The sequence below is a fragment of the Heterodontus francisci genome, chromosome 46 (assembly GCF_036365525.1).
Source record: "Heterodontus francisci isolate sHetFra1 chromosome 46, sHetFra1.hap1, whole genome shotgun sequence".
Taxonomy (NCBI): Eukaryota; Metazoa; Chordata; class Chondrichthyes; order Heterodontiformes; family Heterodontidae; genus Heterodontus; species Heterodontus francisci.
The window spans coordinates 12057536-12085282 of NC_090416.1; the positions used below are offsets into that span (position 1 = coordinate 12057536).

General features: G+C 51.3%; 1 protein-coding gene across 2 annotated transcripts; it reads left to right on the top strand.

Moving 5' to 3' along the window:
- Nucleotides 1-680: 680 nt before the first annotated feature.
- LOC137356924 (aquaporin-9-like) lies at nucleotides 681-27651 on the top strand. 2 transcript variants are annotated; one of them, XM_068022774.1, is made up of 7 exons: nucleotides 681-722; nucleotides 8220-8392; nucleotides 16561-16687; nucleotides 18955-19092; nucleotides 24281-24399; nucleotides 25144-25361; nucleotides 25836-27651. In XM_068022774.1, the coding sequence occupies exons 2-7, from the start codon at nucleotides 8285-8287 to the stop codon at nucleotides 26077-26079; spliced, it is 954 nt and encodes a 317-aa protein (XP_067878875.1). In that variant the 5' UTR covers nucleotides 681-722; nucleotides 8220-8284; the 3' UTR covers nucleotides 26080-27651. The 2 variants fall into 2 exon arrangements, with proteins under 2 accessions (XP_067878875.1, XP_067878874.1); XM_068022773.1 differs by lacking the exon at nucleotides 681-722 and adding an exon at nucleotides 8020-8085.
- Nucleotides 27652-27747: the final 96 nt, after the last annotated feature.

Consider the following 27747-nt stretch of genomic DNA (forward strand, 5'->3'; position numbering starts at 1 on the left):
CGGAGTAAAGCTCCCTCGCCACTGTCCCCATCAAACACTCCCATGTCAAGCATTGTGCGTGGGATTAACCCTTCAACCCACTCCTGCCTCGTAGTCAGAAGGACAAGGGTTCGAGCCCCCGCTCCACAGCCCTGTAATCCAGGATGACGTTCCCCGGCGCCAGTGCTGAGGGAGTGCCGCACTGTCGGAGGTGCCGTCTTATGCAGAGGCCCCTCTCGGATGCAAATGTGCTGTCGTGGGCCCGGTTAAAGGCACCATGTAAATGCCAGTTGTTGTTGGCTCATTGGATCCAGCGCCCCAGCACCCGAGGCCTGATGAGAATTGACCTTGTGACCGCATCCCCCTCCCTTCCACTCCCCTCCCCCGCCACCTTGGTGATTTGAGTTGAGGAGCTTCAGCAGGAGAGTCCAGCCCCCCCTGACTGGGAGCCTGAGCAGTTCCCATGTTCGTCTGCTCCGAACCTGTCCAAACAGTCACGGATCCAGTTTCTCCTGTCAGTTCCAGCCGGTTGGAACAGATTGGGGCCCAGTTCGTGTTTCGGCTCAGACCAGCCTGAACAGACTGGCCCACATAGCAACGTGACCAGCCCGACAGGCTTCCAGTTCGCTCATCACCCGCACTCCCCACATTCCTGGGCGCACGTCAGCCGTGGCCGAGGGACATAATGCAGTGCAGGACCCGCATGCTGCAGTCACAGATCGCTGCGGGTGTTTGAGGGCAGGGTAGGACCAGTGGAGGGGAGGGAGGTGGTGGGTGGGGGGGGGCGGGTTTGTCAGTTCAGCCAAGACCGCAAAACTCCCTTCTGACAAAGGCAGGAAAGTCAGCTCACTCTTGTTGCTTCCCACCTTCTTAAATCTCGCTTGTGTCCGTGCTTGCAGAACTGAGGGAGTGCCGCACTGTCAGAGGTGCCATCTTTCGGATTGGCGATTGGTGGGGTGAGGGAGAGGGGGCAGGGAGTACAACCGGGTTTATTTCTGCCCCCTTCAGTTGATGGTAAACATCCCCATGGTGTGCTTCGAAGGGAGGCGTCCAACAATTTGACATGAACAGGAGGAGGCCACTCAGCCCCTCGATCCTGTCCCGCCATTCAACGAGATCATGACTGATCCGTGACCTAACCCCATCTACCCACCTTTGCAACCCCCCCCCCCTCTCCCCCCCCACCGCCCCCATATCCCTTTGGTTAACAAAAATCTATCAATCTCAGATTTAATATTAACAATTGATCCAGCATCATCTGCAATTACCTGGTCCCGGGCCTTGCGACTGGGCCTCTGCAGCCCCCTAGAGGTCAGCGAGAAGATTTCAAGGGTTCCGCCAGTGGGTTTGCCCCAGCGGTGGTCTCCCCTATATATTGAGATGAATGGAATAGTCCCAGCGATATAAAGACCGTGCCGTGTGCAGTCAGGTCACATTCTTTACTGCAGGCACCGGTCGCACATGTTAAAGAGAGACTGAAATGTGCTCTGTTCTCGTTAAATCGAGGGCCTCGGGGGACCGCCCCTCTGCAACAGCGGGCGGCAAACCGAGAGATATTGGAAATGCCTCCAGCTCCGGCCTGGAGGGAGCCCGACACGTAGGAGCTCCTGGCCCGGGTCAGGAACCTCACAGCCACTGGCAACGCCGTCCTCGCCCTGCTTCGAGGCTGACGTTGGCCGCGGATTTCACTCAATGTCACGTGTTATTCCTCGCCAAGATTCAGGTAGGAGAATCACTCCCCGAGCACACTGGGTGGATATGGACTCTTGCTGAGAGCCCTCCTCCCCCTCCTCCTCCCTCTTCCAGCAGCTTGTCCTGCTCTGTGTGGCCTCTGTCCATTCTCCCGGTTGTGCAGTATTCCGAGGACATCCAATGCTCCCATGTCTGGCAGCAATTGGTTTGTACAGCAACCTTGTAGTCGGGACCTTCAGGTCCTGTCGCACCCATCTCTGTAACCTTCGAAAGAACTCTCGAAAACAGCTTTACTCTGTATCTAACCCCGTGCTGTACCTGTCCTGGGAGTGTGTGATGGGGGACAGTGTAGAGGGAGCTTTACTCTGTATCTAACCCCCGTGCTGTACCTGTCCTGGGAGTGTTTGATGGGGACAGTGTAGAGGGAGCTTTACTCTGTATCTAACCCCGTGCTGTACCTGTCCTGGGAGTGTTTGATGGGGGACAGTGTAGAGGGAGCTTTACTCTGTATCTAACCCCCGTGCTGTATCTGTCCTGGGAGTGTTTGATGGGGGACAGTGTAGAGGGAGCTTTACTCTGTATCTAACCCCCGTGCTGTATCTGTCCTGGGAGTGTTTGATGGGGGACAGTGTAGAGGGAGCTTTACTCTGTATCTAACCCCGTGCTGTACCTGTTCTGGGAGTGTTTGATGGGGACAGTGTAGAGGGAGCTTTGCTCTGTATCTAACCCCCGTGCTGTACCTGTCCTGGCAGTGTTTGATGGGGACAGTGTAGAGGGGGCTTTACTCTGTATCTAACCCCCGTTTGTTTTTTAAGGTGGCCTTTACACCCCAGGCCCCTTTTATATTTTTCACATCGAGGCGGCCTTTATTCCTCAGGCCCCCTTTATATACATATTTACAGTTTTAAAATAACTTTATTAAAACCAGATAAATCAACACAAAACTCAAATTAAAATGCCATTCTCGGCGTTGACAATGCACTCCAGTCCCTGCGGTGCCCACCGGTCGCGGAAGGCCTCAAGCGTACCGGCGGACACCGCATGCTCCTTTTCCAGGGACACCCGGGCGCGAACGTAACCGCGGAAGAGGGGCAGGCAATCGGGGAGGACGGACCCCCCGACGGCCCGCAACCTGGACCTGTGAATTGCCACCTTGGCCAGGCCCAGGAGCAGACCGACGAGGAGATCCTCCTCCCGGCCCAAGCCCCTCCGCACCGGGTGCCCATAGATCAGGAGCGTGGGACTGAAGTGCAGCCAGAATATAACCCCCGTGTTGTACCTGGCCTGGGAGTGTTTGATGGGGGACAGTGTAGAGGGAGCTTTACTCTGTATCTAACCCTCGTGTTGTACCTGTCCTGGGAGTGTTTACTGATCTCGACTGACTGACATGGGATAAGACTGAAATCTCTCACCTTGTTAAGTATTAAAATACATTTTTGTGAAGCTGTAACTCGTTGATTGAGATGACTGGGTGGATGTTTTGTAGATTTGAGACATGGCTAAAATCTATAGTGATAAACTATATTTTGAATAATTGTGCCATTCAGCTTTGAATATTCTAACTTATTTTTAAAAATTGTATTTAATAGTTGAAAAATCTTGATGAAGATTTGGAAATTAAACACCCAGTGATTGTGACCAACTGGCTGGGTTTTTGCTTTAAATCGGATTGATGAATTTGTGTTTTGCTGTAATATTTACTACCTCACTCTCGAGCTGCCTACCCACTCCTCGGCCTTCACTCTCTGTTATTCTCACTCTTCCCCTCACTCAGGAGCTGGGAAATGTCGTGACGTCCCATTCTGAGAATCAGGGAGCAGGAGAGAGCCAGAATATCAGGAATGTCTGTAAAATTCCCCTTGCCAAATATCTGCTTACACGGAGTTTCCAGAAATGATTCAACTCCTAAAGTGCACATTTCACACTTTTTTTTTTCTCTCTTTTTCTCTCTCTCTCTCTCTCCCCCTCTCACCGCCTCTCTCTTCTGTCTCTCTCTCCCAGTCCACCCCCATCCACACTGCTGCCACTGTGCGTCGGTGGTGGAGGGAGTGAATGTTTGTAGATTGGGTGCCAATCAAGTGGGCTGCTTTGTCCTGGATGGTGTCGAGCTTCTTGAGTGTTGTTGGAGTTGCACCCATCCAGGCAAGTGGAGAGTATTCCATCACACTCCTGACTTGTGCCTTGTAGATGGTGGGCAGGATTTGGGGAGTCAGGAGGTGAGTTACTCACCGCAGAATTCCCAGTCTCTGAACTGCTCTTGCAGCCATGGTATTTATATGGCTACTCCAGTTCAGTTTCTGGTCAATGGTAGCCCCTAGGATGTTGATAGTGGGGGATTCAGAGATGGTAATGCCGTTGAATGTCAAGTGGAGATGGTTAGATTCTCTCTTGTTGGAGATGGTCATTGCCTGGCACTTGTGTGGCGTGAATGTTACTTGCCACTTATCAGCCCAAGCCTGGATATTGTCCAGGTCTTGCTGCATTTCTACACAGACTGCTTCAGTATCTGAGGAGTCACGAATGGTGCTGAACATTGTGCAATCATCAGCGAACATCCCCACATCTGACCTTATGATTGAAGGAAGGTCATTGATGAAGCAGCTGAAGATGGTTGGGCCTAGGACACTACCCTGAGGAACTCCTGCAGTGATGTCCTGGAGCTCAGATGATTGACCTCCAACAACCACAACCATCTTCCTTTGTGCTCGGTATGACTCCAACCAGTGGAGAGTTTTCCCCCTGATTCCCATTGACTCCAGTTTTGCTGGGGCTCCTTGATGCCATACTCGGTCAAATGCTGCCTTGATGTCAAGGGCAGTCACTCTCACCTCACCTCTTGAGTTCAGCCCTTTTGTCCATGTTTGAACCAAGGCTGTAATGAGGTCAGGAGCTGAGTGGCCCTGGCAGAATCCAAACTGAGTGTCACTGAGCAGGTTATTGCTAAGCAAGTGCCACTTGATGGCACTGTTGATGACACCTTCCATCACTTTACTGATGATTGAGAGTAGGTTGATGGGGCGGTAATTGGCCGGGTTGAACTTGTCCTGAAGCATAACCTCCCTACTTTTGTATTCAATTCCCCTCGTGATAAACAGTAACATTCTATTAGCTTTCCTAATTGCGTGCTGTACCTGCATACTAACGTTTTGCGATTCATGCACTAGGACACCCAGATCCCTCTGCATCTCAGAGCTCTACAGTCTTGTAGCCACAGTATTTATGTGTTCAGTCTCTGGTCAATGGTAACCCCCAGGATGTTGATCGTGGGGGATTCAGCGATGGAGATGCCACTGAATGAAAAAAAAAATGGGTAAATATTGAGCATAATTAAGGCCACTGGAGTTGTTAGGTTAAATATTGAAGAATGTGGGCATAATTGGTACCTAGGAAACCAGGACATTTGCAAAGTCCCACTTTGGATTGTGGAAGTGTTCCAAAACTGACAGAAGAAAGACAAGCTTGCATTTTGATAGCGCCTCAGGATGCACCGCAACGCTTTGCAGCCAATGACATACTTTTAGGGAGTGTGGTCACTGTTGCAGGAAACGCAGCAGCCAATTTGTGCACAGCAAGATCCCAAAACCAGCAACGTGATAATGACCCAGATCGTCTGTTTTTTTTTTTTTACTGATGTTGGTTGAGGGATAAATATTGGGCCCCAGGACACCGGGGCAGATGGGGCAATAAATGCTGTCCTAGCCAGCGACGCCCACATCCCATGAATGAATCAAAAAAAAAGTGCTGATTCGGGTGAGATGAAGAGACGGGGTGGGGTGGGGGGGGGGGGTGCATGGGAGGAGGCTCGTGTGGAGCAGGAGCACCAGCAGATGGGCCGAATGGCCTGTTTCTGTGATGTGCACTTCCACAATTCTGCGCAACTGAGGGAAAGTTAGCTTTCAAGCAAAGCTTGGAGCGTAGTGTAATAAAAGGAGGTGAGAAGATAGTGCTGAGCAGTCAGGTCTGTTTTGTTTAAAAGAGACAGCACATTGACAATGAACCTATTCCCCTCTATGATCGATCGGCCCTCTCCCGCATCGTTTTCTGATGCATGCCACCTAGCCCTCACAATACCTGGAGCGCACACTGACCACAACCCATAAACATCAGGAGACGATGCCCATCACTGCCACCAATCATCAGGAATGTAAACCAAGTCATGATGTGTTGAGCACATGTGCCAAGCATGTGTCCTTCGATAGGAAGTCATAGAACCAATTACAGCACAGAAGGAGGGAATTTAGCCCATCGAGGCCAGGCTAGCTCTCCACGGAGCTCTCCAAGTCAGTCCCTCATCACAGCGTCGGAGAGGGGAGGGATGGGCCCGTCGTGACTGGGGGAGGGTCGGGGGTGGAACAGCGGCTTTCCGGCTTGGGGAGGGTAACTCACTCTCCTGGGGCAGGGGGGGTTACCGGTCAGTTTGCACACTCCGCTTGACGCGGGTCAATGATGATGGAATAAGATCCACTGGGACTCCCTTGGCCTCGCTCATTCTCCTGTGCCCACTACCTGAAAATTATTCGCAATGGTGGTCACGCTTTTCTCTATCTGTATCATGTGTATGCATGTATACCTGCGTCAGTCTGTGTGTGAGTGTGTGTGATAGTCGGCATGGATTTGTTAGGGGAAGGTCATGTCTTACTAATTTAATTGAGTTTTCTGAGAAAATAACAAGGAGGATTGATGAGAGAGTGCAGTGGATGTGGTCTATATGGGTTTTAGTAAGGCATTTGACAAGGTCCCGCATGGCAGACTGGGCAGTAAAATGAAAGCCCATGGGGATACAGGGGAATGTGGCAGGTTGGATCCAAAATTGGCTCAGGGACAGGAAACAAAGGGTAGTAGTCGATGGATGCTTTTGCGAATGGAAAGCTGTTTCCACTGGCGTTCCACAGGGCTCAGTGTTGGGTCCCTTGCTCTTTGTGGTATATATTAATGATTTGGACTTAAACGTGGGAGGCACGATTAGGAAATTTGCCAATGACACAAAAATTGGCCGTGTAGTTAATAGTGAAGAGGAAAACCATGGAGTCCAGAATGGTTTGGTTGAGTGGGCGGTAAAGTGGTAAATGGAATTCAATCCAGAGAAATGTGAGGTAATGCATTTGGGGAGGGCAAATAAAGCGAGGGAATACACAATAAACGGGAGGATATTGAGAGGGGTAGAAGAAGTGAGACACTTTGGAGTGCATGTCCACAGGTCCCAGAAGATAGCAGGACAGGTAGATAGAGTGGTAAAGAAGGAATATGGAATGCTTTCCTTTATTGGCTGAGGTATAGAATACAAAAGCAGGGATGTAATGCTGGAACTGTATAAAATGCTGGTTAGGCCACAGCTGGAGTATTGTGTACAGTTCTGGTCACCACATTACAGGAAGGACAGAATTACTCTGGAGAGAGTACGGAGGAGATTTACAAGAATGTTGCCAGGGATTGAAAGTTGCAGCTATGAGGAAAGATTGGATCGGCCAGGGTTGTTTTCCTTAGAACAGAGGAGGCTGAGGGGTGACTTAATTGAGGTGTATTAAATTATGAGGGGCCGAGATAGAGTAGACAGGAAGAACCTGTTTCCCCTGGCGGAGAAGTCAATTACCAGGGGGCACAGATTTAAGGTGATTGGTAGAAGGATTAGAGGGGACATGAGGAAAGACTTTTTCACCCAGAGGGTGGTGGGTGTCTGGAATTCACTGCCAGGAACGGTGGTGGAGGCAGAAACCCTCAACCTATTTAAAAATGTACCTGGACCTGAAGTGCTGTAACCTGAAAGGCTACGGACCAGGTGCTGGAAGGTGGGATTCGATTGGGCAGCTCGGTTTTTTTAAAAAACCGGTGCAGATGCCTTAATTTTTCTATGGTTCTATGCGAATGTGTGAGACGGAGGAGAGCGTTGACAATATTGAAAACGCTGGTCCCTTTAATTAAACAGGATTCATTTCAGTGTTAATAGAGAGCAGCTGATGCTTATCCTGGTTTTGTATTTGGCTGGACATCTGCTTCACAAGCGTGACTGAGATTGAGGAGAATGAGTGATTGCTGTGAAATCTCCCTCGGGTGAAGCCGCTGGTCTTCCTGAAGCTCGTGTCCTGCTGAATCCGAGTTGGATTCTGGAGTTTGTTTGAAAGGGGCCGTTGAGAGACTGGCTGCTGTGCTGAAGCTATCGAAGCACCAAAAAAAAACACACAACATCGTCCCCAGCCCCCTCCCTCCCCCTGGCAAACCACGTCCCTGACAAAGATGTGTCACACTGAGCAACAACAAAATGTTCTCATTCTGACAAGGGGCGGACAGATGAGCCCTGTCAAACGTTTCATAGGTTAAATTTGCCCTTCAGCTGCAACTCCACTTATAAAGGACTGACAAACCCAGTCAGTAGGACAGAAGGTGACTGTACAATCAGGACTGCATGTCAAAGATCGAGTAGGTTCCACTTCAGTGTGCTATGTCAATTAATACAGGACTCACTCTGCAAAAGAAAAAGAATTGCACAATTTAATATTTGGTTTTTAAACTAGAATTCTTCTTTCCACCCTCCCTCTCACCCACTCCCGCAGAAAGTAGCCAAGATCTCACACTGCAGGAGGAAGGTTGAGCTGCACAGAGCTCCTGGCAGACCATCATGGGGAGAGCAGAGACGGTTTTCAGGGCACTGCATGATGGTTTGCAGTTGAAGAATCGCCTCTTCAGGGAATGCTTAGCGGAGTTTCTCGGAGTTTGCATGCTCATCGTAAGTAATGAACCCCTTTCTGACCTTTGTTCTGCGATCTGTCTCCGCTGCTCGATTTTCTTGATCAGGAGACTGTGAAAATCCCCACCTTTCCCCTCTACGTTCCCCCAGGGCTAACTCGGTAACGAACACTTTCTCTCCCCGGGCGCCTCTGAGTCAAAAGATGTCAAGGCGAGGCCCTTGTCTGGTGGATGCAAAAGATCCCACGGCTGCGATTGGTGAAGAGCGGTGGTGGGGGGGTGGGTGGGGGGGGGTGGGAGTTCTCCCCCCCCCCCCCCCCCCCCCCCACTGTCCTGGGTCCTGATATTTATCACTCACCCAACATCACTTTAAAAAAAAATCATCTGGGTCATTATCACATTGCGGTTTGTGGGATCTTGCTGTGCGCAAACTGGCTGCCGTGTTTCCTGCGCTACAGCAGTGCAGTGAGGTTAGTTTCCCCACAGCCCTGTATCAATCCCCAAACTAATCCCACTGCCCCGCTCGCTCCCCATAGCCCTGTATCAATCCCAAACTAATCCAACTGCCCCGCTCGCTCCCCATAGCCCTGTATCAATCCCCAAACTAATCCCACTGCCCCGCTCTCTCTCCATAGCCCTGTATCAATCCCCAAACTAATCCCACTGCCCCGCTCTCTCTCCATAGCCCTGTATCAATCCCCAAACTAATCCCACTGCCCCGCTCTCTCTCCATAGCCCTGTATCAATCCCCAAACTAATCCCACTGTCCCGCTCTCTCCCCATAGCCCTGTATCAATCCCCAAACTAATCCCACTGCCCCGCTCTCCCCCCATAGCCCTGTATCAATCCCCAAACTAATCCCACTGTCCCGCTCTCTCCCTGTAGCCCTGTATCAATCCCCAAACTAATCCCACTGCCCCGCTCACTCCCCATAGCCCTGTATCAATCCAAAACTAATCCCACTGTCCCGCTCTCTCCCCATAGCCCTGTATCAATCCCCAAACTAATCCTACTGCCCCGCTCTCTCCCCGTAGCCCTGTATCAATCCCCAAACTAATCCCACTGCCCCGCTCTCTCCCCATAGCCCTGTATCAATCCAAAACTAATCCCACTGCCCCGCTCTCTCCCCATAGCCCTGTATCAATCCAAAACTAATCCCACTGTCCCGCTCTCTCCCCATAGCCCTGTATCAATCCCCAAACTAATCCCACTGCCCCACTCTCTCCCCATAGCCCTGTATCAATCCCAAACTAATCCCACTGCCCCACTCTCTCCCCATAGCCCTGTATCAATCCCAAACTAATCCCACTGCCCCACTCTCTCCCCATAGCCCTGTATCAATCCCAAACTAATCCCACTGCCCCGCTCTCTCCCCATAGCCCTGTATCAATCCCAAACTAATCCCACTGTCCCGCTCTCTCCCCATAGCCCTGTATCAATCCCCAAACTAATCCAACTGTCCCGCTCTCTCCCCATAGCCCTGTATCAATCCCCAAACTAATCCCACTGCCCCGCTCTCTCCCCATAGCCCTGTATCAATCCCAAACTAATCCAACTGTCCCGCTCTCTCCGCATAGCCCTGTATCAATCCCCAAACTAATCCAACTGTCCCGCTCTCTCCCCATAGCCCTGTATCAATCCCCAAACTAATCCCACTGACACGCTCTCTTCCCGTAGCCCTGTATCAATCCCAAACTAATCCAACTGTCCCGCTCTCTCCGCATAGCCCTGTATCAATCCCCAAACTAATCCAACTGTCCCGCTCTCTCCCCATAGCCCTGTATCAATCCCCAAACTAATCCCACTGACACGCTCTCTTCCCGTAGCCCTGTATCAATCCCAAACTAATCCAACTGCCCCGCTCGCTCCCCATAGCCCTGTATCAATCCCCAAACTAATCCAACTGCCCCGCACGCTCCCCATAGCTCTGTATCAATCCCAAACTAATCCCACTGCCCCGCTCTCTCCCCATAGCCCTGCATCAATCCCCAAATTAATCCCACTGCCCCGCTCTCCCCCCATAGCCCTGTATCAATCCCCAAACTAATCCCACTGTCCCGCTCTCTCCCCGTAGCCCTGTATCAATCCCAAACTAATCCCACTGTCCCGCTCTCTCCCCATAGCCCTGTATCAATCCCAAACTAATCCCATTGCCCTGCTCGCTCCCCGTAGCCCTGTATCAATCCAAAACTAATCCCATTGCCCTGCTCGCTCCCCATAGCCCTGTATCAATCCCAAACTAATCCCACTGCCCCGCTCTCTCCCCATAGCCCTGTATCAATCCCAAACTAATCCCACTGCCCCGCTCTCTCCCCATAGCCCTGTATCAATCCCCAAACTAATCCCACTGCCCCGCTCTCTCCCCATAGCCCTGTATCAATCCCCAAATTAATCCCACTGCCCCGCTCTCTCCCCATAGCCATGTAAAAATCCCCAAACTAATCCCACTTCCCTGCTCTCTCCCCATAGCCCTGTATCAATCCCCAAACTAATCCCACTGCCCCGCTCTCTCCCTACAGCCCTGTATCAATCCCCAAATTAATCCCACTGCCCCGCTCTCTCCCCATAGCCCTGTATCAATCCCCAAACTAATCCCACTGCCCCGCTCTCTCCCCATAGCCCTGTATCAATCCCCAAACTAATCCCACTGCCCCTTTCTCTCCACATAACCCTGTATCAATCCCCAAACTAATCCCACTGCCCCGCACTCTCCCCATAGCCCTGTATCAATCCCCAAACTAATCCCACTGCCCCGCACTCTCCCCATAACCCTGTATCAATCCCAAACTAATTCCACTGCCCCGCTCTCTCCCCATAGCCCTGTAGCAATCCCTAAACTAATCCCACTGCCCCGCACTCTCCCCCTAGCCCTGTATCATTCACCAAACTAATCCCACTGCCCCGCTCTCTCCCCATAGCCCTGTATCAATCACAAACTAATCCCACTGCCCCGCTCTCTCCCCATAGCCCTGTATCAATCCCCAAACTAATCCCACTGTCCCGCTCTCTCCCCATAGCCCTGTATCAATCGCAAACTAATCCCACTGACCCGCTCTCTCCCCATAGCCCTGTATCAATCACAAACTAATCCCACTGTCCCGCTCTCTCCCCATAGCCCTGTATCAATCCCACACTAATCCCACTGACCCACTCTCTCCCCATAGCCCTGTATCAATCCCAAACTAATCCCACTGCCCCGCTCTCTCCCCATAGCCCAATATCAATCCCAAACTAATCCCACTGCCCCGCACTCTCCCCATAGCCCTGTATCAATCCCAAACTAATCCCACTGCCCCGCTCACTCCCCATAGCCCTGTATCAATCCCACACTAATCCCACTGCCCCGCTCTCTCCCCATAGCCCTGTAGCAATCCCTAAACTAATCCCACTGCCCCGCACTCTCCCCCTAGCCCTGTATCATTCACCAAACTAATCCCACTGCCCCGCTCTCTCCCCATAGCCCTGTATCAATCACAAACTAATCCCACTGCCCCACTCTCTCCCCATAGCCCTGTATCAATCCCCAAACTAATCCCACTGTCCCGCTCTCTCCCCATAGCCCTGTATCAATCGCAAACTAATCCCACTGACCCGCTCTCTCCCCATAGCCCTGTATCAATCGCAAACTAATCCCACTGTCCCGCTCTCTCCCCATAGCCCTGTATCAATCCCACACTAATCCCACTGACCCGCTCTCTCCCCATAGCCCTGTATCAATCCCAAACTAATCCCACTGCCCCACTCTCTCCCCATAGCCCAATATCAATCCCAAACTAATCCCACTGCCCCGCACTCTCCCCATAGCCCTGTATCAATCCCAAACTAATCCCACTGCCCCGCTCACTCCCCATAGCCCTGTATCAATCCCAAACTAATCCCACTGCCCCGCTCACTCCCCATAGCCCTGTATCAATCCCCAAACTAATCCCACTGCCCCGCTCACTCCCCTTAGCCCTGTTTCAATCCCAAACTAATCCCACTGCCCCGCTCTCCCCCCATAGCCCTGTATCAATCCCCAAACTAATCCCACTGTCCCGCTCTCTCCCTGTAGCCCTGTATCAATCCCCAAACTAATCCCACTGCCCCGCTCACTCCCCATAGCCCTGTATCAATCCAAAACTAATCCCACTGTCCCGCTCTCTCCCCATAGCCCTGTATCAATCCCCAAACTAATCCTACTGCCCCGCTCTCTCCCCGTAGCCCTGTATCAATCCCCAAACTAATCCCACTGCCCCGCTCTCTCCCCATAGCCCTGTATCAATCCAAAACTAATCCCACTGCCCCGCTCTCTCCCCATAGCCCTGTATCAATCCAAAACTAATCCCACTGTCCCGCTCTCTCCCCATAGCCCTGTATCAATCCCCAAACTAATCCCACTGCCCCACTCTCTCCCCATAGCCCTGTATCAATCCCAAACTAATCCCACTGCCCCACTCTCTCCCCATAGCCCTGTATCAATCCCAAACTAATCCCACTGCCCCACTCTCTCCCCATAGCCCTGTATCAATCCCAAACTAATCCCACTGCCCCGCTCTCTCCCCATAGCCCTGTATCAATCCCAAACTAATCCCACTGTCCCGCTCTCTCCCCATAGCCCTGTATCAATCCCCAAACTAATCCAACTGTCCCGCTCTCTCCCCATAGCCCTGTATCAATCCCCAAACTAATCCCACTGCCCCGCTCTCTCCCCATAGCCCTGTATCAATCCCAAACTAATCCAACTGTCCCGCTCTCTCCGCATAGCCCTGTATCAATCCCCAAACTAATCCAACTGTCCCGCTCTCTCCCCATAGCCCTGTATCAATCCCCAAACTAATCCCACTGACACGCTCTCTTCCCGTAGCCCTGTATCAATCCCAAACTAATCCAACTGTCCCGCTCTCTCCGCATAGCCCTGTATCAATCCCCAAACTAATCCAACTGTCCCGCTCTCTCCCCATAGCCCTGTATCAATCCCCAAACTAATCCCACTGACACGCTCTCTTCCCGTAGCCCTGTATCAATCCCAAACTAATCCAACTGCCCCGCTCGCTCCCCATAGCCCTGTATCAATCCCCAAACTAATCCAACTGCCCCGCTCGCTCCCCATAGCTCTGTATCAATCCCAAACTAATCCCACTGCCCCGCTCTCTCCCCATAGCCCTGCATCAATCCCCAAATTAATCCCACTGCCCCGCTCTCCCCCCATAGCCCTGTATCAATCCCCAAACTAATCCCACTGTCCCGCTCTCTCCCCGTAGCCCTGTATCAATCCCAAACTAATCCCACTGTCCCGCTCTCTCCCCATAGCCCTGTATCAATCCCAAACTAATCCCATTGCCCTGCTCGCTCCCCGTAGCCCTGTATCAATCCAAAACTAATCCCATTGCCCTGCTCGCTCCCCATAGCCCTGTATCAATCCCAAACTAATCCCACTGCCCCGCTCTCTCCCCATAGCCCTGTATCAATCCCAAACTAATCCCACTGCCCCGCTCTCTCCCCATAGCCCTGTATCAATCCCCAAACTAATCCCACTGCCCCGCTCTCTCCCCATAGCCCTGTATCAATCCCCAAATTAATCCCACTGCCCCGCTCTCTCCCCATAGCCCTGTAAAAATCCCCAAACTAATCCCACTTCCCTGCTCTCTCCCCATAGCCCTGTATCAATCCCCAAACTAATCCCACTGCCCCGCTCTCTCCCTACAGCCCTGTATCAATCCCCAAATTAATCCCACTGCCCCGCTCTCTCCCCATAGCCCTGTATCAATCCCCAAACTAATCCCACTGCCCCGCTCTCTCCCCATAGCCCTGTATCAATCCCCAAACTAATCCCACTGCCCCTTTCTCTCCACATAACCCTGTATCAATCCCCAAACTAATCCCACTGCCCCGCACTCTCCCCATAGCCCTGTATCAATCCCCAAACTAATCCCACTGCCCCGCACTCTCCCCATAACCCTGTATCAATCCCAAACTAATTCCACTGCCCCGCTCTCTCCCCATAGCCCTGTAGCAATCCCTAAACTAATCCCACTGCCCCGCACTCTCCCCCTAGCCCTGTATCATTCACCAAACTAATCCCACTGCCCCGCTCTCTCCCCATAGCCCTGTATCAATCACAAACTAATCCCACTGCCCCGCTCTCTCCCCATAGCCCTGTATCAATCCCCAAACTAATCCCACTGTCCCGCTCTCTCCCCATAGCCCTGTATCAATCGCAAACTAATCCCACTGACCCGCTCTCTCCCCATAGCCCTGTATCAATCACAAACTAATCCCACTGTCCCGCTCTCTCCCCATAGCCCTGTATCAATCCCACACTAATCCCACTGACCCACTCTCTCCCCATAGCCCTGTATCAATCCCAAACTAATCCCACTGCCCCGCTCTCTCCCCATAGCCCAATATCAATCCCAAACTAATCCCACTGCCCCGCACTCTCCCCATAGCCCTGTATCAATCCCAAACTAATCCCACTGCCCCGCTCACTCCCCATAGCCCTGTATCAATCCCACACTAATCCCACTGCCCCGCTCTCTCCCCATAGCCCTGTAGCAATCCCTAAACTAATCCCACTGCCCCGCACTCTCCCCCTAGCCCTGTATCATTCACCAAACTAATCCCACTGCCCCGCTCTCTCCCCATAGCCCTGTATCAATCACAAACTAATCCCACTGCCCCACTCTCTCCCCATAGCCCTGTATCAATCCCCAAACTAATCCCACTGTCCCGCTCTCTCCCCATAGCCCTGTATCAATCGCAAACTAATCCCACTGACCCGCTCTCTCCCCATAGCCCTGTATCAATCGCAAACTAATCCCACTGTCCCGCTCTCTCCCCATAGCCCTGTATCAATCCCACACTAATCCCACTGACCCGCTCTCTCCCCATAGCCCTGTATCAATCCCAAACTAATCCCACTGCCCCACTCTCTCCCCATAGCCCAATATCAATCCCAAACTAATCCCACTGCCCCGCACTCTCCCCATAGCCCTGTATCAATCCCAAACTAATCCCACTGCCCCGCTCACTCCCCATAGCCCTGTATCAATCCCCAAATTAATCCCACTGCCCCGCTCTCTCCCCATAGCCCTGTATCAATCCCCAAACTAATCCCACTGTCCCGCTCTCTCCCCATAGCCCTGTATCAATCCCAAACTAATCCCACTGCCCCGCGCTCTCCCCATCGCCTGGTATATCTGTTTTAAACAATGATGGAATGTGTTCTTAAGGAATACAATGGTCTCTGCCTGAACCACTCCCTGTGAAGAAATGTCTCCCAAACTCTCTCCTCACTCTCCCGGAGACAATTGTAAAATGATCCCTCGTCACTGACTCCCCGACTGGAGACAGTAGTTGCTCTCTGTAACACTATCAAAACTGTCCCTATTTGAAATATAACCCGATTATGTCTTCTCTTTGATGTACCTGTTCTGGTGGGAGGCTATTCAATGGTTATGCTGAAGGGCCTGTTTCTGAGTGTGTATATCCGACATATCCTATGGAATCAGCCCACTGGAGTTCTCTATCATGGGATAAATGGGAAGCTGTTTGTTCCATTGGGAACTGAGCAGTGGGAATGGATCGGAGAATGTTAAACTCCTGGGAATTTTCCATCATGCTATCAAGTGAGAAATGGTTTGATCCAATGGGCTGTTTGAACAGCCAAAGAGTATTAAGTTGCTTGGCAACCTTTGCCCCCTGTTGCATCATACCTGATCTCCAATTTCCCCTCATAGATTGACAGGTAGGACACACTGCGCACGCCCTCCTGGAATATCAGATGTATCAGTGAGTCAGGAGGTTGTGGGTTCGCCTCCCCGCTCCAGAGGCCTGAGCCCAAAGTCCGGGCCGACACTCCCATTGCCAGTACTGAGGGAGTGCCACACTGTCGGAGGTGCCATCGTTCAGGATGAGACGTTAAACCGAGGCCCCCGACCGCCCCCTCAGGTGGATGTAAACGATCCCACGGCCGCGATTGGAAGAAAAAAAAAACAGATGATCTGGGTCGTTATCACATTGCTGGTGTGGGATCTTGCTGTGCACAAATTGGCTGCCGCATCTCCTACATTGCAGCAGAGGCCGCAGTTCAACAAAAAAAAAGGGACTTCTTTGGCTGTGGAGCACTCTTGGATGCCCTGAGGTGGTGAAAGGCGATAGAGCAATGCAAGTCCCTCCTTACCTTCAATAGGTTTCCGTTAGTTCAACTCTTTCCTCTTCCTCACCCAGTTGTTTGGCTGTGGCGCCGTGGCACAGATGGTGACGAGCCACACGACCCGTGGAGAATTCCTGTCTGTCAACCTCGGATTCGGCCTTGGCGCAACCTTTGGCATCTACATCTCAGGTGGCATCTCAGGTGAGTGGCAGGAACAAGTGGGAGCCTTAATCATAAGTATAGAATAAGAGATCCCCGGGGGTGAGTTGCAGACTGGAATCTAATCGAGGGTTTCGGGTGGTTTATATATAGAATAACAGATACCCGGGAGTGAGTTACAGACTGGAATCTAATCGAGGGTTTCGGGTGGTTTATATATAGAATAACAGATACCCGGGAGTGAGTTACAGACTGGAATCTAATCGAGGGGTTCGGGTGGTTTATATATAGAATAACAGATACCCGGGAGTGAGTTACAGACTGGAATCTAATCGAGGGGTTCGGGTGGTTTATATATAGAATAACAGATACCCGGGAGTGAGTTACAGACTGGAATCTAATCGAGGGGTTCGGGGGGTTTATATATAGAATAACAGATACCCGGGAGTGAGTTACAGGCTGGAATCTAATCGAGGGGTTCGGGGGGGTTATATATAGAATAACAGATACCTGGGAGTGAGTTACAGACTGGAATCTAATCGAGGGGTTCGGGGGGGTTATATATAGAATAACAGATACCCGGGAGTGAGTTACAGACTGGAATCTAATTGAGGGGTTCGGGGGGTTTATATATAGAATAAGAGATCCCCGGGGGTGAGTTACAGTTTGGAATCTAATCGAGGGGTTCGGGTGGTTTATATATAGAATAACAGATACCCGGGAGTGAGTTACAGACTGGAATCTAATCGAGGGGTTCGGGTGGTTTATATATAGAATAAAAGATACCTGGGAGTGAGTTACAGTCTGGAATCTAATCGAGGGGTTCGGGTGATTTATATATAGAATAAAAGATACCCGGGAGTGAGTTAATCTGGATGCTAATCGAGGGATTTGGGTGGTTTATATATAGAATAACAGATACCTGGGAGTGAGTTACAGACTGGAATCTAATCGAGGGGTTCGGGTGGTTTATATATAGAATAACAGATACCTGGGAGTGAGTTACAGACTGGAATCTAATCGAGGGGTTCGGGTGGTTTATCTATAGAATAACAGATACCCGGGAGTGAGTTACAGACTGGAATCTAATCGAGGGGTTCAGGTGGTTTATATATAGAATAAAAGATACCCGGGAGTGAGTTAATCTGGATGCTAATCGAGGGATTTGGGTGGTTTATATATAGAGTAACAGATACCCGGGAGTGAGTTACAGACTGGAATCTAATCGAGGGGTTTGGGTGGTTTATATATAGAATAACAGATACCCGGGAGTGAGTTACAGACTGAAATCTAATCGAGGGGTTCGGGGGGTTTATATATAGAATAACAGATACCCGGGAGTGAGTTACAGACTGGAATCTAATCGAGGGGTTCGGGTGGTTTATATATAGAATAACAGATACCCGGGAGTGAGTTACAGACTGAAATCTAATCGAGGGGTTCGGGGGGTTTATATATAGAATAACAGATACCCGGGAGTGAGTTACAGACTGGAATCTAATCGAGGGGTTCGGGGGGTTTATATATAGAATAACAGATACCCGGGAGTGAGTTACAGACTGGAATCTAATCGAGGGGTTCGGGGGGTTTATATATAGAATAACAGATACCCGGGAGTGAGTTACAGACTGGAATCTAATCGAGGGGTTCGGGGGGTTTATATATAGAATAACAGATACCCGGGAGTGAGTTACAGACTGGAATCTAATCAAGGGGTTCAGGGGCTTTATATGCCCTGTTCTTCTTCCAATTGTTACCATTGGACCTTCATCATCGCCCTGAACTGCCTGACAGGGCCTCGGATTAATGACTCTGCCAAAGCATGGCCTTCATCCAATTCTCCACCGCCCTCACCCCCTGCGCTCGCTGACCTACATTGGCTCCCTCATCCTTATTTTCAGATCCCCTCCATTGCCTTCTTGCACCCCCCCCCCTCCCCCCATCTCTGTAACCTCCTCCAGCCCCTGCAGCCCTCCGAGATCTCTGCCCTCCTCCAATTCTGACCTCTTTCCCATCCCGCCCCCCCCGATTCCCATCGCTCCACCATTGGCGGCTGTGCCTTCAGCTGCCTGGGAGCTCTGGAATTCCCTCCCTAAACCTCTCCGCCTCTCTCTCTCCTCCTTTAAGACGCTCCTTAAAACCGACCTCTTTGACCGAACTTGTGGTCGCCTGTCCCTAATATCTCCTCATGTGGCTCGGGGTCAAATTTTGTCTGGTAGCCCTGCTGTGAAGTGTCTTGGGACTTATTGCTACATTCTAGGCACGATGTTGCTTCTGTTGACCAGTCATCCTTTGTGCTTGTCTTGTAGGTGGCCATCTGAACCCGGCCGTGTCCTTCAGTTTGTGTTTGCTGGGAAGGTTCCAGTGGAAGAAGCTGCCATTCTACATGTTCTTCCAGACACTTGGGGGTTTTGTTGGTGCTGCCATAGTCTATGGGGTCCACCATGGTATGTGACGCCCTCTGTGAAACGTAGAGAAGATGTTTCCCCTTGTGGGGGGAGACCAGAACTAGGGGGCCATCAATATAAGACAGTCACTAATAAATCCAATGGGGAATTCAGGAGAAACCTCTTTCCCCAGAGAGTGGTGAGAATGTGGAACTCGCTACCACAGGGAGTGGTTGAGGGGAATAACAGAGATACATTTAAGGGGAAGCTGGATAAACGCATGAGGGAGAAAGGAATAGAAGGATATGGGGATAGGGTGAGATGAAGTGGGGGGTGGTGGGAGGAGGCTCGTGGGGAGCAGGAAGACCAACACGGAGCAGGTGATGCCGAATGGTCTGTTTCTGTGCTGGAAATTTTGTGTACGGGCTGGCCTCTGATCCTTGGGAGTCGTGCTGGAACCCGATAGGTCAACCCCAGGGAGGGGCAAATGATTATCGGGGCTTCCCGCTCCTGACTGCTGTTCAGTTTGAGATTTGTGAGGCCCGCTTTGCCTGAGTCGTCCGCCGTTGCTCACTGTCTGAACTCACCCCTGTACAATGGCCAGTCAGGCGACATTCCAATGTCTGTGGAGCTGGTGGTGTTGGTTGGGAGGTGATAGTTGGCAGAAAGTGTTAGCTCCTATTGGAGGGAAGAGTGATGTGGGAACCAATGGGGGAAGGTATGAAAAGTGGGCTTTCAATTGTGTAGGCTATCTAGGTTTGGACCCCACCAAAAATCAACTTGTTGGTTTTTTACTAATATTAACAGAAAGTACAAACAACTTGTACATCTATATACTTACCAGTAGGGTATCCATCGGGTTTGTCTTCAACTCTAAACCACTCCAGGTGAGTTCTCCGTATGAACACCAAAGAATTACTGAAAGGGAGCCTCATTGTGCAGCCAAGCTGCTCAATGTCAGATGACTTGCTCTAAACGTATCCATTCTGAGATTATTGTCATGTGATTTTTTTTTTCACGTCAGGGCCACTCAGCTCCTGACCTCATTACAGCTTTGGTTCAAACATGGACAAAAGAGCTGAACTCAAGAGGTGAGGTGAGAGTGACTGCCCTTGACATCAAGGCAGCATTTGACCAAGTATGGCATCAAGGAGCCCTAGCAAAACTGAGGTCAATGGGAATCAGGGGGAAAACTCTTCACTGGTTGGAGTCATACCTAGCGCAAAGGAAGATGGTTGGGGTTGTTGGAGGTCAATCGTCTGAGCTCCAGGACATCACTGCAGGAGTTCCTCAGGGTCGTGTCCGAGGCCCAACCATCTTCAGCTGCTTCATCAATGACCTTCCTTCAATCATAAGGTCAGAAGTGGGGATGTTCGCTGATGATTGCACAATGTTCACCATTCACAACTTCTCAGATACTGAAGCAGTCCATGTAGAAATGCAGCAAGACTTGTACAAAATCCAGGCTTGGGCTGATAAGTGGCAAGTAACATTCACGGCACACAAGTGCCAGGCAATGACCATCTCCAACAAGAGAGAATCTAACCATCTCCCCTTGACATTCAATGGCATTACCATCGCTGAATCCCCCACTATCAACATCCTGGGGGTTACCATTGACCAGAAACTGAACTGGAGTAGCCAAATAAATACCGTGGCTACAAGAGCAGGTCAGAGGCTGGGAATCCTGAGGCGAGTAACTCACCTCCTGACTCCCCAAAGCCTGTCCACCATCTACAAGGCACAAGTCAGGAGTGTGATGGAATACTCTCCACTTGCCTGGATGGGTGCAGCTCCAACAACACTCAAGAAGCTCGACACCATCCAGGACAAAGCAGCCCACTTGATTCACACCCCATCCACATACCAACATTAGAAATTGCTGGGGCCTTGACAGAAATCTTTGTATCCTCATTGGCTACAGGTGAGGTCCCAGAGGACTGGAGAATAGCCAATGTTGTTCCTTTGTTTAAGAAGGGTAGCAAGAATAATCCAGGAAATTACAGGCCGGTGAGCCTTACGTCAGTGGTAGGGAAATTATTGGAGAGGATTCTTCGGGACAGGATTTACTCCCATTTGGAAACAAATGGACTTATTAGCGAGAGACAGCATGGTTTTGTGACGGGGAGGTCGTTTCTCACTAACTTGATCGAGTTTTTTGAGGAAGTGACGAAAATGATTGATGAAGGAAGGGCAGTGGATGTTGTCGACATGGACTTCAGTAAAGCCTTTGACAAGGTCCCTCATGGCAGACTGATACAAAAGGTGAAGTCACACGGGATCAGAGGTGAGCTGGCAAGATGGATACAGAACTGGCTCGGTCATAGAAGACCGAGGGTATCAGTGGAAGGGTGTTTTTCTGAATGGAGGGATGTGACTAGTGGTGTTCCGCAGGGATCAGTGCTGGGACCTTTGCTGTTTGTAGTATATATAAATGATTTGGAGGAAAATGTAGCTGGTCTGATTAGTAAGTTTGTAGACGACACAAAGGTTGGTGGAGTTGCGGATAATGATGAGGATTGTCAGAGGATACAGCAGGATATAGATCGGTTGGAGACTTGGGCGGAGAAATGGCAGATGGATTTTAATCCGGACAAATGTGAGGTAATGCATTTTGGAAGGTCTAATGCAGGTGGGAGGTATACAGTAAATGGCAGAACCCTTAGGAGTATTGGCAGGCAGAGAGATCTGGGCGTACAGGTCACTGAAAGTGGCAACGCAGGTGGATAAGGTAGTCAAGAAGGCATACGGCATGCTTGCCTTCATCGGTCGGGGCATAGAGTATAAAAATTGGCAAGTCATGCTGCAGCTGTACAGAACCTTAGTTAGGCCACACTTAGAATATTGCGTGCAATTCTGGTCGCCACACTACCAGAAGGACGTGGAGGCTTTGGAGAGGGTACAGAAGAGGTTTACCAGGATGTTGCCTGGTCTGGAGGGCATTAGCTATGAGGAGCGGTTGGATAAACTCGGATTGTTTTCACTGGAACGACGGAGGTGGAGGGGCGACATGATAGAGGTTTACAAAGTTATGAGCGGCATGGACAGAGTGGATAGTCAGAAGCTTTTTCCCAGGGTGGAAGAGTCAGTTACTAGGGGCCATAGGTTTAAGGTGCGAGGGGCAAAGTTTAGAGGGGATGTGCGAGGCAAGTTCTTTACACAGAGGGAGGTGAGTGCCTGGAACTTGCTGCCGGGGGAGGTGGTGGAAGCAGATACGATAGCGACGTTTAAGAGGCATCTTGACAAATACATGAATAGGATGGGAATAGAGGGATACGGACCCCGGAAGTGCAGAAGGTGTTAGTTTAGACAGGCATCAAGATCGGCACTGGCTTGGAGGGCCGAATGGCCTGTTCCTGTGCTGTACTGTTCTTTGTTCTTTATTCACTCCCTCCACCACCGACGCACAGTGGCAGCAGTGTGTACCATCTACAAGATGCACTGCAGCAACTCACCAAGGCTCCTTCGACAGCACCTTCCGAACCTGTGACCTCTACCAACTAGAAGGACAAGGGCAGCAGATGCATGGGAACACCACCACCTGCAAGTTCCCCTCCAAGTCACACACCATCCTGACTTGGAACTATATCGGCTGTTCCTTCACTGTCGCTGGGTCAAAATCCTGGAACTCCCTCCCTAACAGCACTGTGGGTGTACCTACCCCACACGGACTGCAGCGGTTCAAGAAGGCAGCTCACCACCACCTTCTCAAGGGCAATTAGGGGATGGGCAATAAATGCTGGCCTGGCCAGTGACGCCCACATCCTGTGAACGAATTAAAAAAACAATTTTTCTGTGTCGTTGTGCGACTGTGCCGCTAGATGGCAACATCCCATCACATGCTCGGGATCCTCCCTGGAATGTTGGCTTTTGCTTTTGTTGCGGTTCGGGTAATTGTACACGATTGTAAACATCACCCCTGAACAGTCTGATGACAGACGAAACATGGACCTGTTAACTCCAGACTGACATCGTTCTTCCATCACCCTTTGATATTTCTCAAATTGCCCTGGCACGACAACTTGGGTTCGGTTGCAAGATAAGTGGTGTGGAATCATAGAACGTTTACGGCACAGAAGGAGGCCACTCGGCCCGTCGCGTCTGTGCCGGCCGGAAAACGAGCCACCCATTCTAATCCCACCTTCCAGCATTTGGTCCGTAGCCCCTGCAGATTACGGCACCTGAGGTGCGTCTCCCGACTCCTTTTGAATGAGTTGAGGGTCTCTGCCTCGACTCCCCTTTCAGGCAGTGAGTTCCAGACCCCCACCACCCTCTGGGTGAACAACATCTCCCCTCTAATTTTTCTGCCAATCACTTTAAATCTATGCCCCCTGGTCACTGAGCTCTCTGCTCAGGTGAATAGACCCTTCACCTCCACTCTATCCAGGCCCCTCACAATCTCAATCAGATCTCCCCTCCGCCTTCTCTGTTCCAAGGAGAACAACCACAGCCTATCCAATCTTTCCTCATAGCTTCATTTTTCCAGTCCTGGCAACATCCTTGTAAATCTCCTCTGTACCCTCTCTCGTGCAATTACATCCTTTCTGTAATGAGGGGACCAGAACTGCACACAGTACTCAAGTTGTGGCCTAACCAATGATTTATACAGTTCCAGCATAACCTCCCTGCTCTTATATTCTAAACCTCAGCTAATAAAGGAAAGGATTCCATCTGCCTTCTTAACCACCTTATCAACCTGTCCTGCTACCTTCAGGGATCTGTGGACATTCACTCCAAGGTCCCTCACTTCCTCTACACCTCTCAGTATTCTCCCATTAATCGTGGATTCCTTTGCCTTGTTTGACCTCCCCAAATGCATCACCTCACACTTCTCCAGGTTAAATTCCATTTGCCACTTTTCTGCCCATCTGGCCAGACCATCAATATCTTCCTACAGCCTACAGCTACCCTCCTCGCTATCTACCACACAGCCGATCTTTGTGTCATCTGTAAGCACTCGCCGACAGAACCTGACTTAATCAAATCCGTGTTAGCATCTTGTCACAGAGTACATTCACGCAATGAAAAGACCGACTGTGTCACGCTATTTCTCAAGTTATTTCCGATTTTTAAGGCGGGACTGGCCAGTTGGAGAGCCATGACTTCCCATTCCCAACGATCTTCCGATTCCCATTCCCCAAAAAATCCGCGCACTCCCATTCCCGAAGGCTCTCACACTCGCTGTACGATGAACACAAGTTAATTGCCCTGATTGGGTGCTGTGTTTTTTTTGTTGTCGCCCCAACAGATGGTATCTACGCTGTTGATAATGGGACCTTGTCCGTCACTGGACCGCGGGCCACTGCATTTATTTTTGGCACGTATCCCGCACCATACCTCACCCTTCCGAATGGCTTCATTGACCAGGTACCCTGATTCTTCCTGTTAGTTGTTGGGAGGATGCACCTTGGGGTTGTAGATAAGTGTAAACGTCCTCAAATGGGGAAGTGATTGAAGCCACCACAGTTGAATAGTTGCACTATTTGGTATGTTAGCGGGACCTGGAAGATCCCTGGGTTCACTCTCCAGCCTGTGTTGAGTTGGCTGACTGCAGCTCCATTAATATTAGGAGTGTTGCAATTCAGCTCTGATGGGGGTGACCAATCCTATTCCGAATTTCTATCCAACGACGCCCTCCCCTCCCCACCCAACCCCACCCTACCCTACCCCACCCCCGCCTGGCAACTGGTCGTTCAGGAGAGTGAGGCCCCGGCTACGAGGCCTCCCGGGGCCGAATAGCCGGCTGCCACTGTGGGATCCCAGTCATGAAGGAGAGCCAATTTGGGGAGCAGTCGTCACTCCCAACGCCGCTCGGCACCTCTGGTCGTCCCTCGGAGCCAATGGCGGGCTTTGCTGACGTTGCAGCGGGGGGCTGCCAATTGGCGCACAGCAAGATCCCACAACCAGTAATGTGATAGCGACCCAGATCGTCCCGTTTTAGTGATGTTGGTTGAGGCTGGGAGCAGGCTGTGTGTGGATGGGAGCCGGAGGGAGTGGAGTCGGAGGTACTGGCACCTCTTGATGCCGAAGACTTGTTGTTTGGAGTGTCTCGATGCGGGTCGGCAGGGAGTACAGATCCTATCCTCACCTGCCTTTATTCCGTTTGCCCAGCTGATCGGCACTGGCACTCTGCTCCTCTGTATTTTTGCCGTGGTGGATGCCCGGAACTACGGAGCCCCGAAGATTTTACAGCCCATCTTCATCGGTCTGTCGGTGGTTGGCATCGGGATGTCCATGGGCTCCAACTCTGGCTATGCCATCAACCCCGCCCGTGATTTTGGGCCCCGCCTGTTAACCCTGGCCGCCGGCTGGGGCACCGAAGTCTTTACGTAAGTACGACCGCGCCCCGCGTCCGGTGGCCAAAGGTGAGGCCGGGCGTTGAGTTTGCCCATCTCTCCATTCGACATACGGACAGGAGGAGGCCATTCAGCCCCTCGAGCCTGCTCCGCCCTTGTTGTCCATCTGCCACGTTCTTGCCCACTCACCCAACCTGTCGATATTCCCCCCCCCCCCCCGGCAGCCTCCTTGTGCCCACCTCACCATTTACCGCAATGGGAGCAGGGATGAGGGACAGTTAATGTGGAGAGACTGGGAGAAGCTGGGATTGTTCCCCTTCGAGCGGAGGTTAAGGGGGAGATTTAATCTGGGCGTTCGAAATCGGGAAGGGTTTTGATGGAGTAAATAAGGAGGAACTGGTTCCAGTGGCAGGAGGGTCGGTAACCAGAGGGGGACAGATTGAAGATAATTGGTAAGAGCAGACAGTTAATGGAGTTTCTCTCCTTTTTCTCTCGCCGCTGTGTCAGGGCTGGAGGCGGGTGGTGGTGGATCCCCATCGTGGCGCCGATGGTTGGCGCGGTCCTTGGCGCCCTGGCCTATGAGCTGCTGATCGAGCTTCACCACCTGCAGGCCAGGGACGGGCCCTGCGAGAGGGACGTGACAGAGCAGAAGCTGAAGGAGATGGGCAATCCGGCTGCCGGCTGCAAGGAAGGCCCGGCCAGGCGGCACGAGGTGGCGGGCGCAGGTGACCAGTTCGCCGTGGCGATGTGAAGGGATCCGGGAATCGACTTGGCGTTCCCGGACCCGTGTCGAATCCTCTCGCTGCTCACCATCTGAACCATTTTAATGTGGTGACCAGAACTGGATGCAATATCCGAGTTGGGGTATAACTAGAGCTTGATAACGAAGATCTTCGCTTGGGTCAATTGCTATAGAGTCTTCTTCCTCCTACAGTTCAACTTTAAGCTGCTTCGTGTATGCATCCGGTCCCTTAATAGTGGGATGTATCGGAACCAACGTTAACCATATATAGATTAATCTGTACATTTCAAAGTAGGGACCTGTTAGTTTCTCAGCCCTTCGAACTCGAATTCTGTAAGACCAAAGTTCTTTCACATGCCTCACTTAGGGTCAAAATTACATCAGAATTAAACTTTAGCTTTAGGCAAGGCGTGCAATTCCCTAGCACACCACAGCCGATGACGCGTGTTTGGATGACGTGGTCACTGTTGTAACATGGCACAGCGAGATCCCACAAACAGCACTGCGATAATGACCCAGATCATCTGCTCTTTTTTTTTTAGTGATGTTGGTCGAGGGATAAATATTGAGCCCCAGGACACCAGGGAGAACAACTCCCCCAACGCCGGCCCCCCCGCCCCCCCCCCCCCCCCCCCCCACCACCACCGCTCTTCTTTCAGTAGCAGCCATGGGATCTTTCTACGTGAGAGGGGCCTTGTTGCCTTTTGCATCTCTTGGCGGTTAGCGATGGGTATCTTGCCATGGAGACCCCCCTCGGAGGTCCAACCGAGCAAAGGCACCGCGCCAGTTGGCCAAGGTTCCTCCCAAAGAGTCGTTGAATGGTCACAGCAGGGGCCGAGGCCCGTCGCCTCCGTGCCGGCTCTCTGCAAGAGCAGCTCACCTCGTCCCGCTCCCGTCCCGGGTCCTCGCCGACCTTTTTCCCGCTCTGATAGTTATCCTGTTCTGTTTTGATTTGAATCTGCCTCCACCTCGCTCTCGGGCAGCGCATTCCAGATCCTAACAACTCGCTGCGTTTAAACAAAAAAAAAGCATTTTTCCTCATGCCACCTCTGGTGCTTTTGCCAATCAGCTTAAATCGGTGCCCTCTGGTTCTCGATCCCTCCGCCAGTGGGAACAGTTTCCCCCCTATCTACTCTGTCCAGACCCCTCGTGATTTTGAACGCCTCTATCAAATCTCCTCTCGACCTTTCTCTTCTCCACGGAGAAGCCCCAGCTTCCCTCATCCCCGGAATCATTTTCCGGAGAAACTTGGGATCGCGAAGGGTGGGAACGGGGGAGTACGCAACAGACTGAACCACCTCCCGCGTGCGATGTGCACCTTTGACAGCCCGACTCCATCAAACACCATAAACCACTTGACCCTTGCAGAACGCGCTTAATTATCGAGCCCAGTGGGAGTTGTATAATAGACTGAGAGCTTCTGAATTAGCGACTGATTTGATTTTCCGCTGTCAAACAATCCTTCAGCGAGCGCTCGATGTGGACGGCTCAGATTTCTAGCTTTTTATGCTTGTATCATATGCAGCCTGCCTACTGACTTCCCTGTTTGCAACTGACGCTGTGTGCTGAAACCTCAATAAAAATCGGAATGTTTAACGCAACGTTGCCTGAGTCTGAACGGCTTTGCGCGACGGGATGAGACCCGCCCCACGCGGAAAGGCTCGGCGCAGCCCGTGT

Excerpts from the sequence above, each read along its gene's own strand:
- LOC137356924 (XM_068022774.1), top strand. The coding sequence starts at position 8,285 with ATGGGGAGAGCAGAGACGGTTTTCAGGGCACTGCATGATGGTTTGCAG. Across the intron at positions 8,393-16,560 it reads TCGGAGTTTGCATGCTCATC|TTGTTTGGCTGTGGCGCCGT; the intron begins GTAAGTAATGAA and ends TTCCTCACCCAG. Across the intron at positions 19,093-24,280 it reads AGTCTATGGGGTCCACCATG|ATGGTATCTACGCTGTTGAT; the intron begins GTATGTGACGCC and ends TCGCCCCAACAG.